The 25,982-nt window shown below is 40.4% G+C and overlaps 1 protein-coding gene across 1 annotated transcript in view; it reads left to right on the forward strand.

Moving 5' to 3' along the window:
* LOC134607702 (uncharacterized) overlaps nt 1-19,444 on the forward strand; it is a 35,870-nt gene extending 16,426 nt beyond the window's left edge. The window contains exons 3-4 of the mRNA XM_063450243.1: nt 3,700-3,767; nt 18,804-19,444. Of these exons, the coding sequence (XP_063306313.1) occupies nt 3,700-3,767; nt 18,804-18,902 (167 nt within the window). The 3' untranslated portion in view covers nt 18,903-19,444. The remainder of the gene's footprint in view (nt 1-3,699; nt 3,768-18,803) is intronic.
* Nucleotides 19,445-25,982: the final 6,538 nt, after the last annotated feature.

Raw genomic sequence — 25,982 nt, forward strand, 5'->3', positions numbered from 1 at the left:
GGAGTGATTCTGTGGGGTTTGTTAGTGATAGGAGAATATCATCAGCGAATAGTGCTATCGTTTGTTCTCCTACCGCTGTGTCTAGTCCCTTGATCCTATTGTGAATTTGTATGTGCTTCACCAATGGTTCTAATGCTAATATAAAAATTAATGGCGACAAGGGGCATCCTTGGCAGGTACCGTTTGATAATAAAAACTTTTTAGATAAAAAGACAGTATTAAGAATTTTGGAGGATGGTGTCCTGTATAGTGCCAGTATTGCTCTTAAGAAGTTAGCCGGGAACTCAAATTTTTTAAGGACCTTTTGTCATGTACCCCCAATGTAGGTGGTCGAAAGCTTTTTCAGCATCTAATGCCAGCAAAAGCCCCGACCTTTTTTCTCTTTTGATTATTTCAACAAGATCCAGAAACCTCCTTGTATTATCTCCTGCCTGTCGGCCTGGTACAAATCCTGCCTGCTCTCAGTAAACCAATTCAGGTAACATTGGCTTTATGCGGTTGGCGATGGTTTTGGCAAAAAGTCTAATTCCGCCTCCTCCGCTTGTGATAAGTGTGGTATCTGAACCTGATCTAGGAACTTTAGTGTGTCAGTACTAGTGTGTTGTGGAACTGTTACGTACCCTGTTTAATTGTTTGCCCAGTTTCTTGGATGATTTGGCCTTGTTCTGAGCTTCTATCTTCTAAGTCTGCTTAATTCTGACTCCTGCCTTTTCCTTTTGTTAGCTCCAAGTTGTATTAGTAGACCTCTCATGATGGCCTTGTTAGCTACCCATGTTGTGGCCATAAGAGTAGTGTGATGTGAATTGTCTACAAAGTAATGTGTCATGTCTTTGCCTAGTTGGTGTACGTCTGGCTTATTGACTAAAAGAGTTGTTCAGGCGCCACACTCCTCTGCCCCTCGCAGGGTATAATGTATGCATATGAGCTGTTACTGGGGCATGGTCCGACCAGGTGATCGGCTCAATGGTCACCACCTTTAGGTTATGTAGGTTAGTTCTGTCCGTCGGGCACAGGTCAAATCTAGAATACGAGGTATGCACATGTGAGTAACCATCTGTGCGATAAGCAATGGTGGTGCATTTCCCATAGGAATGTCCTTGCTAGCCATCCCAACTTGTTTGTGTGAGAATGTCTGTAGATGAAACAATCTTTTCTTCACATGAAACATCCTTTTATGTTCTTCTTTGCACTTTATTCCACTCTGTTTGCATTCTGTACGGTGAGATGGTCAGGGGGGTTGTTATATCACTTTGCATGAGGCCCCATTGTTTCCTGGCTGTTCACCACGATGAGGGCGCCCATCTGTATGGTATATTGTTATTTTGGAGCACTTTAGTGGTGTCAGTGAACTCCCTCCTCTTACTCATGGTGGCAGCTGATGGATCCACAAACAACGAGATGCTTCTCATGTGGGTCGCATTTCTGGTTGCTGCCTGTGTGCTTGTAGCAGTGCTTCCTTGCTCCTGTAATAGTGTAGTCTCACTACAATGTCTCTCTGCACATCCGCAGCTATGTTGCACAGCTTTGGCACCCTATGCGCTCTGTCCATCATCAATTCAGGGTAAGTGGCAGAGGGGTTCAGTTGTTTAACCCTTTAAGGACACATGCCATGTGTGACATGTCATGATTCCCTTTTATTACAGATGTTTGGTTCTTAAGGGGTTAAAGTATGCCCCCAGGATCTTTGGGATTTCATCTGCTTCCACTGAGCCCCCGGTGTCAGTTGGGAATGCCCTCAGCAGCGCGTCTACCAGCGTGCGCTTGTAGTCGCGCATCTTCCGATCATGCTCCAGTGAGGGAATTAAGGACGGCACGCTGTCCTTGTAACGGGGATCCAGCAGGGTGGCCACCCAGTAATCAGCACAAGTTAGAATGTGGGCAACTCGTCAGTCGTTGCGCATGTAGTCGCTCATGTGTTCCAGGCTGTCCAGATGCAAGGACAAGCTGAACGGCGTCAGCGGCACTGGCCATGTTGGTGGAGTACTTGAAACAATGCAAAAGTGGGATTTTTTTTTTTTTTTTTTAAACCAACAATGTAATAGTATTTAAGGGTTTAATTGGACTGCAAGAAATGCACCGCAGGCCGCAAATTTACTTTTTAGCACAAACATTTTTTTGAATTTTTCAAAGTGCGATGTAACCACAGTATTTGACGGTTCTATTTGACTCTCAGATATGAAGTGCACGCCCCAAATTTACTTTTTAGCACCAAAAACATTAGAATTTTTCAAAGTGCAATGTCACAGCAGTATTTAAAAATGCCTAGATGTTGCCCACTGAGCTACCAGAACAGGATTAAAGTAATGTGCCTGGCACACATGCAGTTGCAAGTGCCCACCTAACAAACAGACTGATTGCTAAGTTTCTCTGTGGCACTGGGCTCAGGGCAGGGTACAAAAATGTAGTATAGCACCCACAAAAATAATCGTTGTAGTTTGCAGATTCAACACCAGAATTCTTTCCTCATCTGTCCCTCACAGCTGCAGCATCCTCTCCCTACACTAATAAGAGCTCATGTGACTCCAGCTTATATAGAGGCTGGGTCACATGCTACACTGGCCAATCACAGCCATGCCATTAGTAGGCATGGCTGTGATGGCTTCTAAGGGCACACAAGTCAAACGCTTGTTGATTGGCTGCCCTGCAGCTTTTTAAAACGCGCCATTAAATTGCCAATCACCGAACTCGAACCCGAACTGTTACTGAAATGTCCGGGTTGGAGTTCAGGGTCCAAAAATCGTAATGTTCAGTACGAACCCGAACTTTATAGTTCGGGTTCGCTCATCTCTAGACCTCGGTTTACAAACTCCTCGGTTAACATAATTTTCGGTTTACAAATGAAAATCCATTGAAAATAATGCCCCGGTTTACAATTTTTTTTTTTTCAATACAAAGCAAGTTCCCCAGGATGCATGGCACCTGGGAGGTTTATAGCACCGCCCCCTGCATGCTGGAGCCTGTGAGTAGCACGTGGCGTCGAGTGTGGAGGTGTTGGAGCGGCTTTTACACTGAGTTTTCGAGCCATTCTGGAAATTGTTTGCAGTTGTTTTGGGACCTTTTGGTGCATTTCTCAAGCTGTGGAAAGGTAGGGAGCTGAGCTTCGTCGTTTGCATGCCTTTTATTGTGTGTTCTGCATTGTGGGTTGTTGGTTTCCATGCCAGCTCAATTTGACTTTTTTCTGACCTCCAGAACGGATTAATTGGTTTTCAATGCATTCCTAAGGGAAACCGTGTTTCGGTTTACAAATTTTTCGCAATAAGAAACGTCCCGGAGAACGCATTAAATTCGTAAACCGAGGTCCCACTGTATATATAATAATAAGAGTGTGATTATGTGTATCTCGAAGTGTGTAATTCTGTGTGTCTGTGTATCTGTGTGTTAGTTTGTGTGTCTGCATTTGTGTGTGTGTGTGTATGCGTGTCTGACTTTAGCTCTAACTCGCACTCAGTGCAACACATATTAAACTTCCCCCTGGAACCAAACACCTTCTTTTTGGTTCCACACATTTTGGTACAGACACTATAAGGGACTGGAGAGAGTAATGAAGTGAAAGAGGGATATGATTGGTGTGAGGCGGATGGATAGGTTAAATGTTTAATGTTCTCTTTCAATCTAAGTGGAAAACATAATGATACATTATAGGTTTACTCTGTGAATTCAGTTAGAATGATACCTATTCAATCCTATTCTTCTTTACAGCAACAATCACAATGAACTTTAAATTAACCGGCATCCCACGGTTTGCAGCGAAGAAACTGCTACAAGAGGTAATTAAACTATCATGATTATTTACTAAAGTAGAAATTGTCCAAAGCGATTTCACGTTAAGACCAAAATAGAAGATTTAGCACAAAAAAAAATCTCTAAATCAGTTATTTTTCAAGCTCGGCTAGTTTGGTCTAAAATTACACATTACTAATTTTACACATTACTAATCCCCTTGGTCTATCCCCAGTAATTGTACAATGGGAAAGACAAAAACAACATATCGACAACCGTAAAATGTTTTGAGGAGATTGTAAAGCCTTATGACGTGAATTATATCACACTGTTGTTACATTCAGCAAGGATTTCCACACACACGGGAGGTTCAGAGGACACCTATAGTAAATACATCATTTCAGAATTGCACTTTTTAATAAAGATTGCAAAGGCACCCCTAATCGGAATCATGATCTCTGAGGCAATATTAGCATCATTGTGTGTTAAGGCCCTGGGGAGATAGCGCAGCTAAGCGGACAAGGGCACATGTAGGAGTGTGGGGATAGATGCATGGGATTGGTTGGGAAGAATCTGTGGGTGTGATTATGTTCTGTGTAAGACAGTGTGGGGGAGGTCTTACCTCAGTGCCACTTGGGATTCGGGCCAGCAAACAGCTTCCCTCCCGCCCACCCTATACTATATTTTGTCGCAGCTAGCCGGGGGTATGTCCTTGCCAATTGAGTTTGAGGTTACGTTTAAGTAGATGGAATGAGATGAACAAGTTTTTTAAGGTCTCAAACCTCCCCTGCTCTAAAGGTTTAACTTTAGGTTGCCTGAGGTCTCGTGCCCATCGAGCGTGGATAAGGTCGGCTGATGGCAGGCATTGGAAGGATTTTTTATGACGAGGGGGGAGGTGAGAGGGAGTGGTGATTAGGAACCACTCCATGTTTTTATTGGCAAGGACGGTTGGGTCACTGTATAACACTATGGGTGGAGTTATATATGTATATATGTTAATGTCACAACTAGTAATGTGGTCCAGCACGCAGAACTTATGTAAACATATACATAAGTAAGAAAAGGAAAATAATAGGATAGAGCGTAAACCGGACCTTAGAATGGCCGGACTAATACGCTAGAGACAGAGAATGGTCAAAGGGAAAGCCGAGGTCAAGGAAGCCAGAAAATACTCAATACCGATAAAACAAGCCAAGTCAGGGAAACCAGAGATCAGAATAACCAGGGAAACGCCAAGGATCAGGATACCAGGAAATCAGAAACACAGAATCAGCACTTTCAGGAAACCAGGAAACTGAAACCACGACATGGCAAAGTAATGGGGAAAGCTAGGGGTTTAAATACCCCTCTCTAGGCTATGATTGGTCAGAGGGCGACCTCTGACCCCAAAACGTGCGTGTGCGTTGACGTCGTGACGTCACGCACACGTTGGTATAATTCTCGGGGGCGGGGCTAGCAATAGACGCGACCACGCGGTCGGCGCCATCTTGGATCTGGGCGCGATGCCCGGAAGAACTACGTGCGCGGTTCCCGGCTCGCCGACGAGCAGGTAAGCTCGTGTAGTCGGAGCGGTCGTGCCGGTCGGGCACGACCGTGAGGCTCGGCGGGCTGGTGACCGCAACAGTACCCCCCACTCGAAGACCGCGCACCGGGCGGGAAGGACCCGGCTTAAGAGGAAAGCGGTTGTGAAATGACCGGATAAGACGGGGCGCATGGACCCGGTCAGCAGGAACCCAACAACGTTCCTCGGGACCATAACCCTTCCAGTCAACGAGATAGGACAAGACACCTCTGGATAATTTGGAGTCCATGATAGAATGGACTTCGTATTCTTCTTGATCACCCACTACCAAGGGCGGAGGAGGAGTGGATACCCTGGTGTAGCGATTGCAAGTAAGGGGCTTGAGCAGAGACACATGGAAAGTATTCGCTATTCTCATATGAGCCGGTAGTGCCAAGGAATAGGTCACTGGATTAATACGTTGGGTAACTCGAAAGGGACCAATGTACCGAGGGGCAAATTTCATGGATGGGACCTTAAGCTTGATATGTCTTGTGGAGAGCCACACCCTGTCACCTGGAAGATAGACAGGATTAGCGCCCCGTTTCTTGTCAGCTTGGACCTTTGCTCGGAATGAGGCTTTTTGCAGAGCTGAATGGACGGAATCCCAGGTATCATGAATCGATTCTAAACGGGTGTTCAAAGCGGGGATATCTGTGTCTGAGAATGCAGAAGGTAAAACAGTGGGGTGATAACCCTGATTAACAAAGAATGGACTGTGATTAGAAGATTCATGAGTGGCATTGTTTCTGGCGAACTCAGCCATGGGTAAGAGCTCATACCAGTTAGATTGATTGGCATTTATAAAGCAACGTAAATAAGCTTCTAAAGACTGATTCGCCCTCTCTGCTGCTTCATTTGTTTGAGGGTGATATGCTGACGAAAAGGAGAGTTCGACGCCCAATTGTTTGCAAAAGGAACGCCAAAACCTAGAAACAAACTGGGTACCTCTGTCAGATACTATGTTTTTGGGTACACCGTGCAACCGAAAGATCTCTCTCAAGAATATTTGAACTAGATCTTGGGCAGATGGTAATTTTTTAAGTGGGATGAAATGTGCCATCTTCGTGAATCTATCAATAACCATAAGAACTGTATTAAACCCGTTAGAACTGGGTAGATCCACAATGAAATCCATGGCCAAGTGGGTCCATGGAGCACTAGGTATGGGCAGTGGTTGTAACAGTCCAGGAGGTGACCTAGGAGGAACTTTAGAAACGGCACATATTTGACATGCCCCAACATAATCTTTGATATCGTTTCTAAGAGCAGGCCACCAAAATCTCCTGGAGACGGCTGAGAGAGTTTTATGGACTCCAGGATGGCCCGCTGTGAGGTTGTCATGGAACAAATCTAGTACCTTCTTTCGAAACTGAGGTGACACATACAGTTTGTCCGGAGGTTTTCCCACAGGTGCCTGAGTTTGATCTGCTATTATGGCACAGAAGAGTGGAGAAGATACTTCGGAAACAGTAGTGGCAATGAGGCATTCAGGAGGTACAATAGGATATATCACCTGTTCTGGTACTTCATCTGTCTCAAACTGCCGAGAAAGTGCATCTGCCTTGGTGTTTTTAGTACCAGGCCTGTACGTAATTACGAAATTGAATCGGGAGAGGAACAATGACCACCTAGCCTGACGAGAGGACAGTCTCTTAGCGTCCCCAATATAAGCCAAATTCTTATGATCAGTAAAGATCAAAAGTGGCTCTTTGGAACCTTCCAAGAGATGCCTCCATTCCTTAAGGGCAAGTACAATGGCCAAAAGTTCCCTATTCCCTATGTCGTAATTCCTCTCTGCAGGTGTGAGTTTGCGAGAGTAAAATCCACAGGGATGTAAAGGCGTATCAGGACTTTCTCTTTGAGACAGAATGGCTCCAACTCCTGTCTCTGATGCATCCACCTCGAGGATAAATGGTTTGGATGGATCAGGATGGGTCAGGACAGGTGCTGAGGAAAATAAAAATTTTAATTGTTCAAATGCCTCTCTTGCTTCTTTGGGCCAAGATATACAATTTGCTCCTTTTTTTGTTAAATTGGTTATAGGGGAAATCACGGAGGAAAATCCCCTTATGAATTTGCGGTAGTAATTTGCAAAACCTATAAAGCGTTGAGTAGCTTTAAGGCCCTTGGGTAATGGCCACTGTAAGACTGCCTCCAGTTTGCGAGGATCCATCTGGAAACCAGACGGAGATATAACGTATCCAAGGAATTGTATCTCCGTTTGGTCAAACTGGCATTTTTCCAGTTTACAGTAAAGGCCGTTTTGTAACAGGGTTTTCAGTACAATTCTCACATGATCGTGATGTGTCTCTAGATCTGGGGAATAGATGAGAATGTCGTCCAAATACACTAGAACGAACATGTGAAGGTACTCTCTTAGGACATCGTTAATAAAATCCTGGAATACCGCTGGAGCGTTACATAATCCAAACGGCATAACCAGGTATTCGTAATGTCCCATTCTGGTGTTAAATGCGGTCTTCCATTCGTGACCGTCCTTAATCCTGACTAGATTGTATGCACTTCGGAGATCGAGCTTGGTAAAGACTCGAGCTCCCTTCAATCTGTCAAATAGCTCTGATATAAGGGGAATAGGGTAGGCGTTTTTAATGGTAATCCTATTCAAACCCCTATAATCAATACAAGGGCGTAGGTCTCCTTCTTTTTTAGAGACAAAGAAGAATCCAGCCCCGGCTGGTGAGGAGGACCTACGGATATGACCCTTTCTGAGAGCATCCTTAATATATTCCTCCAAACAAAGATTTTCCTGGGGGGACAAGGCATAGATTCCTCCCTTGGGAGGCATAGTCCCTGGTAATAAGTTTATAGTACAGTCATAAGGTCTATGAGGAGGTAACCCTTCTGACTGGACCTTGTTAAATACCTCTTTCAAATCCATATACTGCTGTGGGATTTGTGTGGTCAAGGGAGGTGTAACAGGAACATTGATGGTGTCAATAGGTTGTGGGATTTGCTTAAAGCAAACACCTTTGCATCTCTCACCCCAACTCATAATCTCTCCTTCAATCCAATCCAAACGTGGATTGTGTTTCAGGAGCCAAGGAAAACCGAGTATTATCGGCACTGTAGGTGAAGATATAATTTGAAAGGTCATTTCTTCAGAATGGAGAATACCCACTGAAATAGTGATTGGCAGAGTTTCGTGTGTGATGAAAGGCTGGGTAAGAGGCCTTCCATCAATGGCCTCGACTGCTATAGGTTTCTCTTTATGTCTTAAGGGCATGAGATGTTTTGCAGAGAATTCTTTGTCTAGGAAATTCTCCGCTGCCCCAGAGTCAATCATAGCCTCACACTGAACAGTAGTGTTCTTGAAAGATAAGGTTACTTTGACAAGGAAACGGTTCTTAGTCAATTTAGGGGACATATACATCACACCTAAGGTCGGTCCCCGTACGTGCCTTAGGTGTGCAAGTTTTCCGGCCGAACCGGGCATGACGATCTTAGATGTCCCTTCTTGCCACAATACATACATAACCCCTCGTTACGTCTGTGTTGTCTCTCTGCCTCAGTGAGTTTAGCGCTACCCAATTGCATGGGTTCAGGTTCCGGAAGAGGCGTTTGGCTACTCACCACTGGGTTAGAGAAACGAGGGGCTATGGACAAAGTAGAACGTCTGTTACGTTGTTTGTTTTTCTCTCTCTCTCTGAGCCGGTTATCAATGTCTATCATGTATGCAATAAACTTGTTAAGATTAACCGGAAGGTCTCTAGCTGCAGTCTCATCTTGTATACTCTCAGCTAGACCCTCAGAGAAAGCAGCCACCAGACCACTATTGGTCCAATCAACCTCAGATGCTAATGTCCTGAACTCTATTGCATAATCGGCTACAGAATGACTGCCTTGCTTGATTCTCATAAGGGCTTTGGCAGCGTTCTTCTCCCTGCCTTTAGGTTCAAACGTAGCCTTAAAGGCCGTAAGAAAAGTATTGTAATCACGGGCTACTGCGTCACCACTTTCCCATAAGGGGTTAGCCCAGGTTAAGGCCTTTCCTGTTAATTGGTTCATCAGATAGCCAATTTTCGATCTATCTGTTGGGAATGAACCTGGGGAGGCCTCAAAGTGGTATTCAATTTGGTTTAAAAAACCTCTGAATTCCTTGGAATCACCTCCATAGCGAGGGGGCGGTGACAAGGTTATGGACGGTGGTTTATGTGGTACGGGAACCACTACAGGTGGCGGAACCACAGGTGGTACCGGAGGAACCTCTAAATAGGCAGTCCTCTGGAGCAAGGTCTGAAATGCCTGGGCAAATTGGTCTAACCTGTGGTCCATATCCTCCACCCTACTCTCACATGCGATCATATGCTTGCATAGTTCTGCAGGATCCATGGCCATGTCGTAATGTCACAACTAGTAATGTGGTCCAGCACGCAGAACTTATGTAAACATATACATAAGTAAGAAAAGGAAAATAATAGGATAGAGCGTAAACCGGACCTTAGAATGGCCGGACTAATACGCTAGAGACAGAGAATGGTCAAAGGGAAAGCCGAGGTCAAGGAAGCCAGAAAATACTCAATACTGATAAAACAAGCCAAGTCAGGGAAACCAGAGATCAGAATAACCAGGGAAACGCCAAGGATCAGGATACCAGGAAATCAGAAACACAGAATCAGCACTTTCAGGAAACCAGGAAACTGAAACCACGACATGGCAAAGTAATGGGGAAAGCTAGGGGTTTAAATACCCCTCTCTAGGCTATGATTGGTCAGAGGGCGACCTCTGACCCCAAATCGTGCGTGTGCGTTGACGTCGTGACGTCACGCACACGTTGGTATAATTCTCGGGGGCGGGGCTAGCAATAGACGCGACCACGCGGTCGGCGCCATCTTGGATCTGGGCGCGATGCCCGGAAGAACTACGTGCGCGGTTCCCGGCTCGCCGACGAGCAGGTAAGCTCGTGTAGTCGGAGCGGTCGTGCCGGTCGGGCACGACCGTGAGGCTCGGCGGGCTGGTGACCGCAACAGTTAATTTATGCTTATTTATGTCTAATGTTTTGGTTACAGAAAAGAAGAGATTTAATAAATAAAGTTATGGATGTGTTATGCAGTAATTTAGTTGTGATAATAAATGATGTGGCCTGTTTCATCCATACTAAGTGGTCTGTCGTTACTGGGGGGTTTAATGGGGTTAGATTTTGTTCTAGGCTGCATCGCGATTCCCCACTACGTACATACATGTGTATCTATGTTTCTTCTCTATCATTCCTTCGTTAGCTCAGAACCCGTAATATGATTTTAAAATAGAAATATATTTACACAATCTCCAAATTTACCTACAAATTATCCTTAGTGTATCAACAACAAAAAAGAGGAAGATGTATTGGACACCAACCAAAATAGTGGGCGTGCGAGTTGGAGTGAAATAAACACCTACCCTTAATTAGGGACTGGAACAATGTCTGCTAATAGTGTAAATAGTGTAAATCATGTAATTAGCTAATAGGCTAATAGTGTAATTAGCTAATAGTGTAAATCCGTAAGGTACTTGGGTGTGTGAATATTACACAATGGTCTAACTCACATGGAAATGATCCTCCCAAGATCGGCTCAAATCATACGGGCAGGGGTGTACTTGGTGACACAATTCCCTCTTCCTATCCACTCGAGTGGCATCTTTTCTAGAGCCCTCTAAACGTGGCTCTAGGTGGTAACGCTCTGTGCCTATCAGGGGGCACAACCCTTCTTTCCAAGCAGGAAACAGGAGTACATGACTTTTATCGTGCACAACAATGTATTTATTTATTCCAGTCCCTAATTAAGGGTAGACGTTTATTTCACTCCACCTCGCACGCCCACTATTTTGGTTGGTGTCTAATATATCTTCTTCTTTTTGGTTGTTGTTTGGTTGTTGATGTCTATGTTGGGGAGGATTTGAGAGATATCCAGTGTAGTAGTAGTAGTGTGTGGACTAACACTATTTGACTTATTGTATCTAAGCGCCTTGATATACACAGAACACTGCGTGTTTACTTGGATTATCCTTAGTTTATACCTGAATTTCAATTCCAGCTGAATTTGAGAGCTTTTCCTTGAATTGTGCGATTCTGAGATGAATTTGAATCATGGAAACATATTTCACAAACTCATTATTATCCTGTTCAGTCCACAATGTTTACAGAGAATGTACTGTTTGTGCAATGCTACCATCATGTGGCCACTTTTATTATTACATGGTTTAACTTCACACATACAAGAATTTGTATTTATTTATTTATAAAATATGTTACCATGAACATACTTGAACCCAGGACATACATGAAAATGAGAGAAATCTCAATGTATCTTTCCTGGTAAAATATTTTATAAATAAATAATAATACATAATAAGCAGTTTTGGTGCTCACTGCTAAATTATCTGGCATTTATGAGTTAAATCCCTTTGTTTATGCAGCTCTAGCCACACCTCCTTGCATGTGACTTACACATCATTTCTAAATACTTCCTGTAAAGAGTCATCTAATGTTTACACTTTATTGCACACTCTGTTTAATTTACAATCCATTATCTCCTGCTCTGTTAATAGCTTGCTAGGCCTTGCAGGAGTCTCCTGCATGTAATTAAAGTTCAATTTACAGAGCGAGAGATAAGGCTGCATACACAGAAACAAGTGTGATCTAACTCATAAATGGCAGATAATTCAGAAGTGAGCCTGCAGGGGCATGATATATACACCACAACTACTTCATTAATCTAAAGTTGATTTGGTTACTATAGTGTTCCTTTAAGAGATTCTGTTCTGCAGGATAAACAAATACACATCTGATTATTCTACAGTTACTTTACCAATTCCACCAGAAATTATTTCAGGTATCTATTGCCCTTTAAATATCACTTGTAAGTTATTTCTTCCACTGGAAGGCTATTCCAGGCATTTACTACATTTTCTATATAACAGTTAGGCTTTATTGCTTCCACAGGATGGCTATTCCAGGTATATATTACCCTTTCTAGATCACGGTTAGCCTCTATTCCTTTTTCTGGAAGGCTATTTCAGGTATCTACTACCCTTTCTGTATCACTGTTAGCCTTTACTGCTCCCACTGAAAGGCTATTCCAGGTATCTACTGCCCTTTCTATATCACTGTTACTGCTCCCACTGGAAGGCTATTCCAGGTATCTACTACCCTTTCTATATCACTGTTACTGCTCCCACTGGAAGGCTATTCCAGGTATCTACTACCCTTTCTATATCACTGTTACTGCTCCCACTGGAAGGCTATTCCAGGTATCTACCAACCAAAATAGTGGGCGTGCGAGTTGGAGTGAAATAAACACCTACCCTTAATTAGGGACTGGAACAATGTCTGCTAATAGTGTAAATAGTGTAAATCATGTAATTAGCTAATAGGCTAATAGTGTAATTAGCTAATAGTGTAAATCCGTAAGGTACTTGGGTGTGTGAATATTACACAATGGTCTAACTCACATGGAAATGATCCTCCCAAGATCGGCTCAAATCATACGGGCAGGGGTGTACTTGGTGACACAATTCCCTCTTCCTATCCACTCGAGTGGCATCTTTTCTAGAGCCCTCTAAACGTGGCTCTAGGTGGTAACGCTCTGTGCCTATCAGGGGGCACAACCCTTCTTTCCAAGCAGGAAACAGGAGTACATGACTTTTATCGTGCACAACAATGTATTTATTTATTCCAGTCCCTAATTAAGGGTAGACGTTTATTTCACTCCACCTCGCACGCCCACTATTTTGGTTGGTGTCTAATATATCTTCTTCTTTTTGGTTGTTGTTTGGTTGTTGATGTCTATGTTGGGGAGGATTTGAGAGATATCCAGTGTAGTAGTAGTAGTGTGTGGACTAACACTATTTGACTTATTGTATCTAAGCGCCTTGATATACACAGAACACTGCGTGTTTACTTGGATTATCCTTAGTTTATACCTGAATTTCAATTCCAGCTGAATTTGAGAGCTTTTCCTTGAATTGTGCGATTCTGAGATGAATTTGAATCATGGAAACATATTTCACAAACTCATTATTATCCTGTTCAGTCCACAATGTTTACAGAGAATGTACTGTTTGTGCAATGCTACCATCATGTGGCCACTTTTATTATTACATGGTTTAACTTCACACATACAAGAATTTGTATTTATTTATTTATAAAATATGTTACCATGAACATACTTGAACCCAGGACATACATGAAAATGAGAGAAATCTCAATGTATCTTTCCTGGTAAAATATTTTATAAATAAATAATAATACATAATAAGCAGTTTTGGTGCTCACTGCTAAATTATCTGGCATTTATGAGTTAAATCCCTTTGTTTATGCAGCTCTAGCCACACCTCCTTGCATGTGACTTACACATCATTTCTAAATACTTCCTGTAAAGAGTCATCTAATGTTTACACTTTATTGCACACTCTGTTTAATTTACAATCCATTATCTCCTGCTCTGTTAATAGCTTGCTAGGCCTTGCAGGAGTCTCCTGCATGTAATTAAAGTTCAATTTACAGAGCGAGAGATAAGGCTGCATACACAGAAACAAGTGTGATCTAACTCATAAATGGCAGATAATTCAGAAGTGAGCCTGCAGGGGCATGATATATACACCACAACTACTTCATTAATCTAAAGTTGATTTGGTTACTATAGTGTTCCTTTAAGAGATTCTGTTCTGCAGGATAAACAAATACACATCTGATTATTCTACAGTTACTTTACCAATTCCACCAGAAATTATTTCAGGTATCTATTGCCCTTTAAATATCACTTGTAAGTTATTTCTTCCACTGGAAGGCTATTCCAGGCATTTACTACATTTTCTATATAACAGTTAGGCTTTATTGCTTCCACAGGATGGCTATTCCAGGTATATATTACCCTTTCTAGATCACGGTTAGCCTCTATTCCTTTTTCTGGAAGGCTATTTCAGGTATCTACTACCCTTTCTGTATCACTGTTAGCCTTTACTGCTCCCACTGAAAGGCTATTCCAGGTATCTACTGCCCTTTCTATATCACTGTTACTGCTCCCACTGGAAGGCTATTCCAGGTATCTACTACCCTTTCTATATCACTGTTACTGCTCCCACTGGAAGGCTATTCCAGGTATCTACTACCCTTTCTATATCACTGTTACTGCTCCCACTGGAAGGCTATTCCAGGTATCTACCAACCAAAATAGTGGGCGTGCGAGTTGGAGTGAAATAAACACCTACCCTTAATTAGGGACTGGAACAATGTCTGCTAATAGTGTAAATAGTGTAAATCATGTAATTAGCTAATAGGCTAATAGTGTAATTAGCTAATAGTGTAAATCCGTAAGGTACTTGGGTGTGTGAATATTACACAATGGTCTAACTCACATGGAAATGATCCTCCCAAGATCGGCTCAAATCATACGGGCAGGGGTGTACTTGGTGACACAATTCCCTCTTCCTATCCACTCGAGTGGCATCTTTTCTAGAGCCCTCTAAACGTGGCTCTAGGTGGTAACGCTCTGTGCCTATCAGGGGGCACAACCCTTCTTTCCAAGCAGGAAACAGGAGTACATGACTTTTATCGTGCACAACAATGTATTTATTTATTCCAGTCCCTAATTAAGGGTAGACGTTTATTTCACTCCACCTCGCACGCCCACTATTTTGGTTGGTGTCTAATATATCTTCTTCTTTTTGGTTGTTGTTTGGTTGTTGATGTCTATGTTGGGGAGGATTTGAGAGATATCCAGTGTAGTAGTAGTAGTGTGTGGACTAACACTATTTGACTTATTGTATCTAAGCGCCTTGATATACACAGAACACTGCGTGTTTACTTGGATTATCCTTAGTTTATACCTGAATTTCAATTCCAGCTGAATTTGAGAGCTTTTCCTTGAATTGTGCGATTCTGAGATGAATTTGAATCATGGAAACATATTTCACAAACTCATTATTATCCTGTTCAGTCCACAATGTTTACAGAGAATGTACTGTTTGTGCAATGCTACCATCATGTGGCCACTTTTATTATTACATGGTTTAACTTCACACATACAAGAATTTGTATTTATTTATTTATAAAATATGTTACCATGAACATACTTGAACCCAGGACATACATGAAAATGAGAGAAATCTCAATGTATCTTTCCTGGTAAAATATTTTATAAATAAATAATAATACATAATAAGCAGTTTTGGTGCTCACTGCTAAATTATCTGGCATTTATGAGTTAAATCCCTTTGTTTATGCAGCTCTAGCCACACCTCCTTGCATGTGACTTACACATCATTTCTAAATACTTCCTGTAAAGAGTCATCTAATGTTTACACTTTATTGCACACTCTGTTTAATTTACAATCCATTATCTCCTGCTCTGTTAATAGCTTGCTAGGCCTTGCAGGAGTCTCCTGCATGTAATTAAAGTTCAATTTACAGAGCGAGAGATAAGGCTGCATACACAGAAACAAGTGTGATCTAACTCATAAATGGCAGATAATTCAGAAGTGAGCCTGCAGGGGCATGATATATACACCACAACTACTTCATTAATCTAAAGTTGATTTGGTTACTATAGTGTTCCTTTAAGAGATTCTGTTCTGCAGGATAAACAAATACACATCTGATTATTCTACAGTTACTTTACCAATTCCACCAGAAATTATTTCAGGTATCTATTGCCCTTTAAATATCACTTGTAAGTTATTTCTTCCACTGGAAGGCTATTCCAGGCATTTACTACATTTTCTATATAACAGTTAGGCTTTATTGCTTCCACAGGATGGCTATTCCAGGTATATATTACCCTTTCTAGATCACGGTTAGCCTCTATTCCTTTTTCTGGAAGGCTATTTCAGGTATCTACTACCCTTTCTGTATCACTGTTAGCCTTTACTGCTCCCACTGAAAGGCTATTCCAGGTATCTACTGCCCTTTCTATATCACTGTTACTGCTCCCACTGGAAGGCTATTCCAGGTATCTACTACCCTTTCTATATCACTGTTACTGCTCCCACTGGAAGGCTATTCCAGGTATCTACTACCCTTTCTATATCACTGTTACTGCTCCCACTGGAAGGCTATTCCCGGTATCTACTACCCTTTCTATATCACTGTTACTGCTCCCACTGGAAGGCTATTCTAGGTATCTACTACCCTTTCTATATCCCTGTTACTGCTCCCACTGGAAGGCTATTCCAGGTATCTACTACCCTTTCTATATCACTGTTACTGCTCCCACTGGAAGGCTATTCCTGGTATCTACTACCCTTTCTATATCACTGTTACTGCTCCCACTGGAAACCTATTCCAGGTATCTACTACCCTTTCTATATCACTGTTATTGCTCCCACTGGAAGGCTATTCCAGGTATCTACTACCCTTTCTATATCACTGTTACTGCTCCCACTGGAAACCTATTCCAGGTATCTACTACCCTTTCTATATCACTGTTATTGCTCCCACTGGAAGGCTATTCCAGGTATCTACTACCCTTTCTATATCACTGTTATTGCTCCCACTGGAAGGCTATTCCCGGTATCTACTACCCTTTCTATATCACTGTTACTGCTCCCACTGGAAACCTATTCCAGGTATCTACTACCCTTTCTATATCACTGTTATTGCTCCCACTGGAAGGCTATTCCAGGTATCTACTACCCTTTCTATATCCCTGTTACTGCTCCCACTGGAAGGCTATTCCAGGTATCTACTACCCTTTCTATATCACTGTTACTGCTCCCACTGGAAGGCTAATCCATGTATCTACTGCCCTTTCTATATCACTGCTAGCCTTTACTATCTCCACTGTATAACTGTCCTGGTATATATTACTCTTTCAGTAAATTAAGAGCCACTCAGAACAAGTTTATTTATTTTTTCTGTACATGTTTTACCAAATGTTCAAAAACCCTAAAATTTAATTTAAGACTCTTGCAACACTTTACTTTAAAAAAAGAAGAAAGAAAAAGAAAAGACAGTTCTAAACCTTTGAATATTAAAAGAAAGAACAACCCATTGAGTGTAGAATGTGTCACCTCTCTGTCACCTAACACTAAAGGTAAAATATGATTAGAATATGATTATGATTATACGGGTTCTGAGATTCCCAATCAAGCAAAGAGGAGCTAAGAATGATCTTCTTTGTTTCCCCATCCATATGTGGAGACGAATTGCTAAACCAATAGGTTTTCATAGAATAGCAATATTGAAGTGCACCAGGTGATAGCCTACTACCCAACATTGCGTCCCAGGAAGCAGGACGCCGGTAAGAGGTCGGTCAAGGGGGTGGATGAGGCATTCATTATGTGTCTCAGGTGTCTGCGAAAGTGGAAAATCAAGGAACAAAGATGGGACAGAACCCGTAAATAAGGACTGTCCTGCTAAAATCGGGATGGTTGGGAGGCCCTGAACCACGGTTCCACACACACTGCTGGGGTGAGGCTATTGGACTGAATGATCAGTCACTGCCACACGACTCAGTGCAGTTTGAGGTGACAAAACAAACAGCTGTGGTTAGAAACACTGTAAACGTTTGATAAGAAGGATTAACAGCATGGCTTGGATGTGACATCTGAAACGGTTATGATTGTGTAGCGATTTTCAAGTAAAAAACTCACAGACAGCAAGTTAGAAAAAATTACAAAACAAACTAATTAAATCCTTTAAGTAAACCGATGTAACACATAGAATAGGTTCACTGTATGGTAAAACCACAACCAAATAAATGCAGATTCCTTCCTCTCAATCCCACCAGTAAGGGGGGGAGGGGGGTAGAGTGATGAATATAATCAGTGGCATTGGGTACAAAGTACTTTCCTTTACATCTGCCTTCAGGAAATCTTATGATTATTTCTCTAGTAGTGGGTGAAAAATATAGTAATTTTCCTAATCTGTTTATTTATCTTTTTTTCGTAAAATAAATAAGACGTAAGTAGAGTCTACCTTGTCTCATGTATTTTTCCTACACTTGACAAATTCTTGCACTTAATGCCAGCTCCACTTCCTTTGTCATGTCCCATTTTTTCCATAATCCTCACCTGCCTGTGGCATCCATCCTCTAGAATCTGCCAATCTAACTCTCCTTCCCCGAGCCTCACGCATGCCCAGTACAATCGCCTTAGCTTTCGGCTTCCTGGGCGTGCGTTTCCATAACAACATGCGCTCGATCAGAAAGGGGAGAGAAAGGAATGGCAGTAGAAGTCGGTGACAATGTGTCACTGCCAGGCTTCTGAAGATGGCACTGGACAGAAACAAGATCTGGTGCTAAGAACAAAGAGCTAGTTAGAGATAAAAGTAGGGAACCTGTGCCAAAAAAATATATTGTGAAGGGGGGGAGGGGTGGGGGTGGAAACATTAGTAAAAAAAAAAACAGTGTTTTTCTGTGACAGAGCCGCTTTAATAATTCTTAATAACAAGCAAAATTCAACTAGAATTGTTTTATTTAGTTTTCATAGAACACAAGGAACATCATGAAGTTAAGTTTTAGGAGTGTTCTAAGATGGGTCATTGATACTTTGTGCTATAATAATTTTCTTTGTTTTTCCCCAGGTGTGCTCACTGCTAAAGTTTGCTCCATCCAACATTTCTGGAGTTATGGTGACTTTGTTTCAGAAGAAGAAGATTTCATTAAACTGTACAAAATATTAACCCTTTCATAACCTTCCACAGATCCCTCGTCGATACACTGTAATGCAAAATGTCATCGTTTTCCTGTAACCAAGGCTGAAAAAAAGACTTGGCTCACGTTCAGCATTTGACAAAACTTTGTTTATAATGCTAAACCAAAAAAAAATTAATCTGAAGCAATTTACTGTTTTGCCACAAATTGGGGGGAAAAAATCCTTCTTGACCTCTCGCAATCAGATTGTCCTTGGATCAATATCAACCAATCAGGTCCATAGAAAGACATTTCTCAGCGTCTCTTCAAACATCTCTTCGCTTGTAGAGAACACTCAGGGCATCTATTACATTTTAATAAAGAGAGATATTCCGGATTTTTTATAGCCCCGGTGCCTAATATACTTACCGATTAGTGGATTATCAGATCATGAGTGGTTGGGCATGGTGGGCCAGCTCAGGGGCTTGTTAGCGACACCAAAAGCATCACTGAGATGTTTCTTCATGGTCATTCCTGCTCCCGTCCCAAATGTGGCCAACATTGGGTAGGTATGTAAGGCTGAAATTCTTTCACCAGTGTTTGTGATTGGTACTATGTAGCAGTGCCAATTGCATTATGGATCGAATGTCTAATTTCATAAAATGGGCCTGTCCTAATTTTTTTCCCAGGACCCAAATACTGGGACTGTCCTAATACAAGTTGAATTGTTGGCATCTGATGTTATGTTGAGTATATGGAGAAACCTTGTAGTTTTAGTCAGGAATGACGCATTGAAAGTGCCATTAATACTCTGAGGTATCTCTTCTGTAAATGTTCACCTGCTTGGCTGACATTACAGAAGTGATGATCTCAGCCTATCACAATGCTTTCCCATAGGAAAGCACTGGATTGACTGAGACTGTCAAGAAGGCAGACCAGGGCAGAGCTAGCACAACCCAAACACAAGCCCTGGCCAATTCAGCATTGCTTCATAGAGATACATCAAATCAATGCATCTCTATGAGGAAAGTTCAGTGTCTCCATGCAGAGTGTGGAGACACTAAATGTCAGTCACACTGTGCAGCATTGCCCCAGGAAGCACCTCTAGTAGCCATCTGGGGAGTGTCCAGTGGAAGTATCCCTTTTATATCCTAGCAAAAATCATGTAGGGAATAATTATACTAACCAGAACAAATATAATAAGCTGTAGTGTTTTTGGTGACTATAGTGTGCCTCTAAGGCCAGAGTAGCCAAACATATAAACATATAGCTGAATTAAATAATTTTTCCAGTTCGGCAATTTTGACCTTACATAGTTACATAGTTACATAGCTGAAAAGAGACTTGCGTCCATCAAGTTCAGCCTCCCTCACATTTGTATTTTGCAGTTGATCCAAAAGAAGGCAAACATAATCAATTTGAAGCACTTCCAATTTTGCAACAAACTATGAAAAAAAATCCTTCTTGACCCCAGAATGGCAGTCAGATTTATCCTTGAATCAATCAGTTATTACCCTACATTGAAAGATTATATCCTTGAATATTCTGTTTTTGCAAGAAGGCATCTAGTAGCTGTTTGAACATCTGTATGGACTCTGATAAAACCACTTCTTCAGGCAGAGAATTCCACATCCTTATTGTTCTTACAGTAAAAAAACATTTTCGTTGCCTTAGACAAAATCTTTTTTCTTCCAGTCTAAACGCATGACCTCATGTCCTAAAGTCCGGTTTGTGAATAGATTTCCACACAATGGTTTGTATTGGCCCGGAATATATTTGTATAATGTAAACCTTGAGTTTGAAATTCACTTTGCATTCTCACTTTAGTGAATAACCTTGTTTACTTCATACAGGAATCCACATACCTTAATATAGATTTAAAAATGGTTAAAATTCTCTTCCAACGGTGAAAATGCATTATCCAGTGCGGCATGGAGAAAGAAAATTGTAAATCTCTCCGTAGGATTAGTAAATGGCTTGCTTCTTTGTCCATCATGAGAGAAGATTGTGTAAAACAGGCTCCGCATCCTTTACAATACGGAAGGGTATCCTCAAACTCAGTCACTCTGAGGTTTTGTACAAAATGTTTAAACTTTCATATAAATTGTGACTAAAATCAGATCATGTATCTCATGTTACATTCCTAACAATATCCTAGAAATAATATTTTTGGATAATTATTTAAAATAATTGAATATCATGAAACATTATTAAAGTTTGTAATATTCTGATATTCTCCCTTTATATTAAGACAAAAGGTATTTGTAAGGCCTGAAAAATAATATTAAATGTAAATATACACTGCTGTAAGTGCCCTTCCCATCACTGTGACAAGCTCTGCCCATTGTTCGTGTCAGTCAGCACAGAGAGAGCACACAGGGAAGAGGAGAAAATGACACAATATTTGTGTTTCTGCTTCTCTAATGCAATGTTTGTGCCTTGGTTGTGCCAGGATGGAGCTTGGCTGTGATGTCATTATTATTATTTGGGTTATAAAATCACTATTTAGCTTCTTTATATCAATGAGTATTTATTTTGTTGGATTTATTTTCGAGCGCTTGTTAAATCACTGTTTAGCTGATCAGTGTGAGCATTGTGTATCTGTGTTATACAAAGCATTTGTACATTTGTAAATCACTCCTGAGTTTAGCCCTATTTACATCCTGTAGTAAAAAGTGACAGTGAGCATTTCCCATTCATTGTTCTATTTATTTTTCTTTGTAACTTAAATGGCATTCTATGAGTTTATGTCAAGTTTTTTCCATAGGTTTCTCGTATGATTTTTTACGGTGGTGTTTCATTGTATATTTTAATAGCAGCACACCCCTAGTTTTCTTTATGTCTTTGATGTTTGTGGGCTGTTTGACATAATCCTAGGGATGCTGCTGCTTGTTTCAATATCTTCTAAAGGCGCGCGGGGTACACAGTTTATTGATTCTAGATCCCATCTTGATTAACAGGGCAGTAAGAGAGTAACTATGTAACCCATCTACCCAACTATCTCTCGCCTCTGATGAGCCACTCTGGCGAAACGCGAGCATCAGGGGCTCGAGGTGTTCCATATCTGACTAGTGTCCATTTGACACATGGATTAACCATTGAACACCTCAACTCGTATGCTCTATATGTTTGTTACTCTCTATCACTCTGATATATTTTTATCATAGTTAGTGTTGGAGGACTCTCTCAATTAGGAAGGAAGCAAGGGGGCTATATAAAGACTTTTTCTTTAACAGGTGCCTTCAAAGGCACATTAGAAATACTGTTACGTTCACCTCTGGTCCTAAGATGTATAATGTATCTCTATGAGAGACCTCGTATTCACCTAATTACAGATTCTGTAGCCCACAGCTATTTTGGCATTATCTGCTACTTTATATCTATTGTGTTGTCCTGAAACATCCAACCACGTGATATCAGTAGGTCACTCTGATTCCACTATTTTGAATAGTTTGATTTTTACATTGGATTTTATATTTGTATTGTTTTTAGCTGTATTACGTTTGTCACCATTAGAGTGACCTCTTCTTCTCTATTTAGGAACACACCATTTACTTTTCTTTTCTTTATTTGTCACATATTTGATAATTCACTATTTAGGGTTGACCCCCCATTATGCTTTTGTTTTGTGATCCCTTCTGAAATGTTGTCTCTCTCTCTCTCTCTCTATTTCTGCATAACTTGTGGCCCAAAAAAATAAACATTTCCATATTTACAGCAGTTGTTTTCTGCTAATTCCAAACAGTGACACATCGAAACTCAGCAGAATGACTGTATCTGTCTGTTTCAGATTTTTATCATTTTTGGGGTAAATGTTTGTAAAGCTGTAATAGGTGGTTTATCTCGCATGCCTTGGGGTCGCATTTCATGGCTGAAATCTGCAGAGAGATCTATAGCCTCAGATTACTCCGCTATAATAACTGAGGCATGCATTGACTGATTGGCATTGAGCCGTGTTATTTACAGACATTTATCCTTTAATCATAGAGTCTCTATCTCAGGGTAAACACAATGAATGGGGTGAGGCAGTTTAAACTGATGAAAAGATATAGATATGTAATAGTGCGTGAATGTTGCTGAACCAGTTCCTGTCCCCACTTTGCAATATCTTCTACTGAAACCACTGGTGGACAAATGACACCCATATCACTCGTTAACCATCTGAGTAACTACTGAACAACGGATAATATGCTCAGACCATGTGACCATACAAACTACATTTCCCATGATACTCTCTGATCTGTGCACCACTGACAATATTTTATATGGGAATCATTTCCCACGTACTCACCGATCCATGATTTGCATGTAGCCAACAGCAGCTGGAGCGCAGGCTGCCATTTCTCAACTGGAACGCTGACACTGAAGATTCTAATTAATTTAATGTAACCAAGTTAGAGGATTTTTCCAGTTTGGCTATTATAGCCTAAATTTGGAATTCTCTTTAAATTCACTTTGAATTTTCAAAATTTTTCGCTGTAGGGAATAACTCTCAGATCTTATCGAAAGGCAAATATAATATAATAGGCATGATAAAAAGAACTCCTCATAAAATAAAGATAGACTCTATCACTACGAAAACTGAAAAAATATACTATATATATATATATATATGCTGATCAGCCACAACATTAAAACCACGGACAGGGGAAGTGAATAACATTGATTATATTGTTATAATGGCACCTGTCAAGGGGTGGGACATATCAGGGGGTAAGTGAACAGTCAGTTCTTGAATTTCATGTGTTGGAATCAGGAAAAATGGGCAAGAGAAAAGATCTGAGTGACTTTAACAAGAGCCAAATAGTGATGGCTAGACCTCTGGGTCACATCATCTCCAAAACAGCAATTCTTGTGTGGTATTCCTACTTCCAGTGGTTAGTACCTACCAAAACAAGAACATTTAGGTGGACTGAAGAAGAAAAATTAAAACGGCAAATACTGAACATAGTACAAATCCATGCAAGCATGCACGTGGTTATAAAGCAAATTAAAGGTGAAGAATGCTGATCTGTTGACATATCTGAAATAATAATAATATAATAACGTGAAACACCTATAAATATTGAATGGACTGTCTATGCACTCTTAAAAAAGACCATAATGTTCGGAACGTGTCAGTGCTTACCATTGTTTTATTATTTATTTAATAGAACTTGCTTTTATTTTTACCTTGTGCAATACATAGTGTGTTTACTTTCCCCTTTGACTTGCCTACTTAAGTTAGATGGTGGTTACTGATACACAGTTTGCTTGGTAACCAGAACTTGATTCAAGATTGCTATCTGATCACAGAATTCTTCCTTTAAGTCTGAGCCAGCTATTTTTGACTCAGTCACATGTGAGTGCAATGGGGAAAATGTACATGTGTTTGTTACATATTTGTTACATATTACATTATGGTTTGCGTCTCTTTTTTTATTGTAGGCTGGATGGTACAGGTGGTAATATTTCAGCCATTTATTTTGTGTGTGTGCTCTCATCATTCATTTGGTTATTTATGAAATGATGTTTGTATTTATTAGTGAGGATCAGGTTGTGGTAAAAGAATTACATTCATTTTGTCTTGCTTTTGTACATATTAAACAATAGCTGAGGCTGCAGGTTTGCAAATTAATTTAAAGAGACATTTTAACCCCTTAAGGACGGAGCCAAATGTACAAGTTGTGAACGAAACAAAATGTAAACAAAACCTGGCATTTGCGCTATATGTCTGTCCAACCGTAATTCACCTCTTTCATATTAAATGCACCCCCCCTTATTATATATCATTTTATTCAGGGGAAACAGGGCTTTCATTTAATATCAAATATTTAGCTATGAAACATAATTTAATATGAAAAAAATGGGAGAAAATAAGATTTATTTTTTATTTTTTTTGTTCTACATGACATTTTAACTGTCAATGTCATAATACTGTTTGCTTTTACTGCAATAAAATACACATATTTGTATTCAGCAAAGTCTCACGTGTAAAAAAGTACCCCCTATGTACAGGTTTTTGGTGTTTTGGGAAGTTACAGGGTCAAATATAGTGTGTTACATTTGAAATTGAAATTCGCCAAATTGGTTACATTGCCTTTGAGACTGTATAGTAGCCCAGGAAATAAATTTACACCCATAATGGCATACCATTTGCAATAGTAGACAACCCAAGGTATTGCAAATGGGGTATGTCTAGTCTTTTTTAGTAGCCATTTGGTCACAAACACTGGCCAAAGTTAGTGTTAGTATTTGTTTGTGTGTGAAAAATGCAAAAAACGCCAATGTTGGCCAGTGTTTGTGACTAAGTGGCTACTAAAAAAGACTGGACATACCCCATTTGCAATACCTTGGGTTGTCTACTATTGCAAATAGTATGCCATCATAGGGGTAATTTTCATTCTTGGGCTACCATAGGGTCACAAAAGCAAACATAAGCAATCTGGCGAATTTTAATGTGAAAAAAATGAAACACAAGCCTTATATTTGACGCTGTAATTTTTGAAAACACCATAAAACCTGTACATGAGGGGTTCTTTTGTACTCGGGAGACTTCGCTGAACACAAATATTTGTGTTTCAAAACAGTAAAAAGTATTGCAGCAATAATATTGTCCGTGTAAGTGCTGTTTGTGCGTGAAAATTGCAAAAAACGTCACTTTTACTGGCGATATCATCGTTGTAATACATTTTACTGTTTTGAAACACTAATATTTGTATTCAGCGAAGTCTCCCGAGTAAAACAGTACCCCCCATGTACAGGTTTTATGGTGTCTTGGAAAGTTTATAGGGTTAAATATAGTGCAAGCAAATTAAATTCCCTATACTTTCGGCATGGGTTGTCAGGCAGGTCCCGCTAATTGTAATTAATAAGGATACCTAATTCTGTAAAAATATTACATAAATATATGTGTAGAATTAATATTTAATTTATTTATTTTTTAAATATTTTTATTTATATATAGGTATATATATATAGTGATATATACGTATATTTTTATATATATAAATATATATTATTTCGTTCTACGTGTATTTTGATATAAATATATATATATATATATATTTATATTAATATCACAATATAGTTAGAACGAAATAAAACACATCTAGATATTTTTTAATATTTGATTTTAATTTTTTTTACGT

The sequence above is a fragment of the Pelobates fuscus genome, chromosome 4, assembly GCF_036172605.1.
Source record: "Pelobates fuscus isolate aPelFus1 chromosome 4, aPelFus1.pri, whole genome shotgun sequence".
Lineage (NCBI taxonomy): Eukaryota > Metazoa > Chordata > Amphibia > Anura > Pelobatidae > Pelobates > Pelobates fuscus.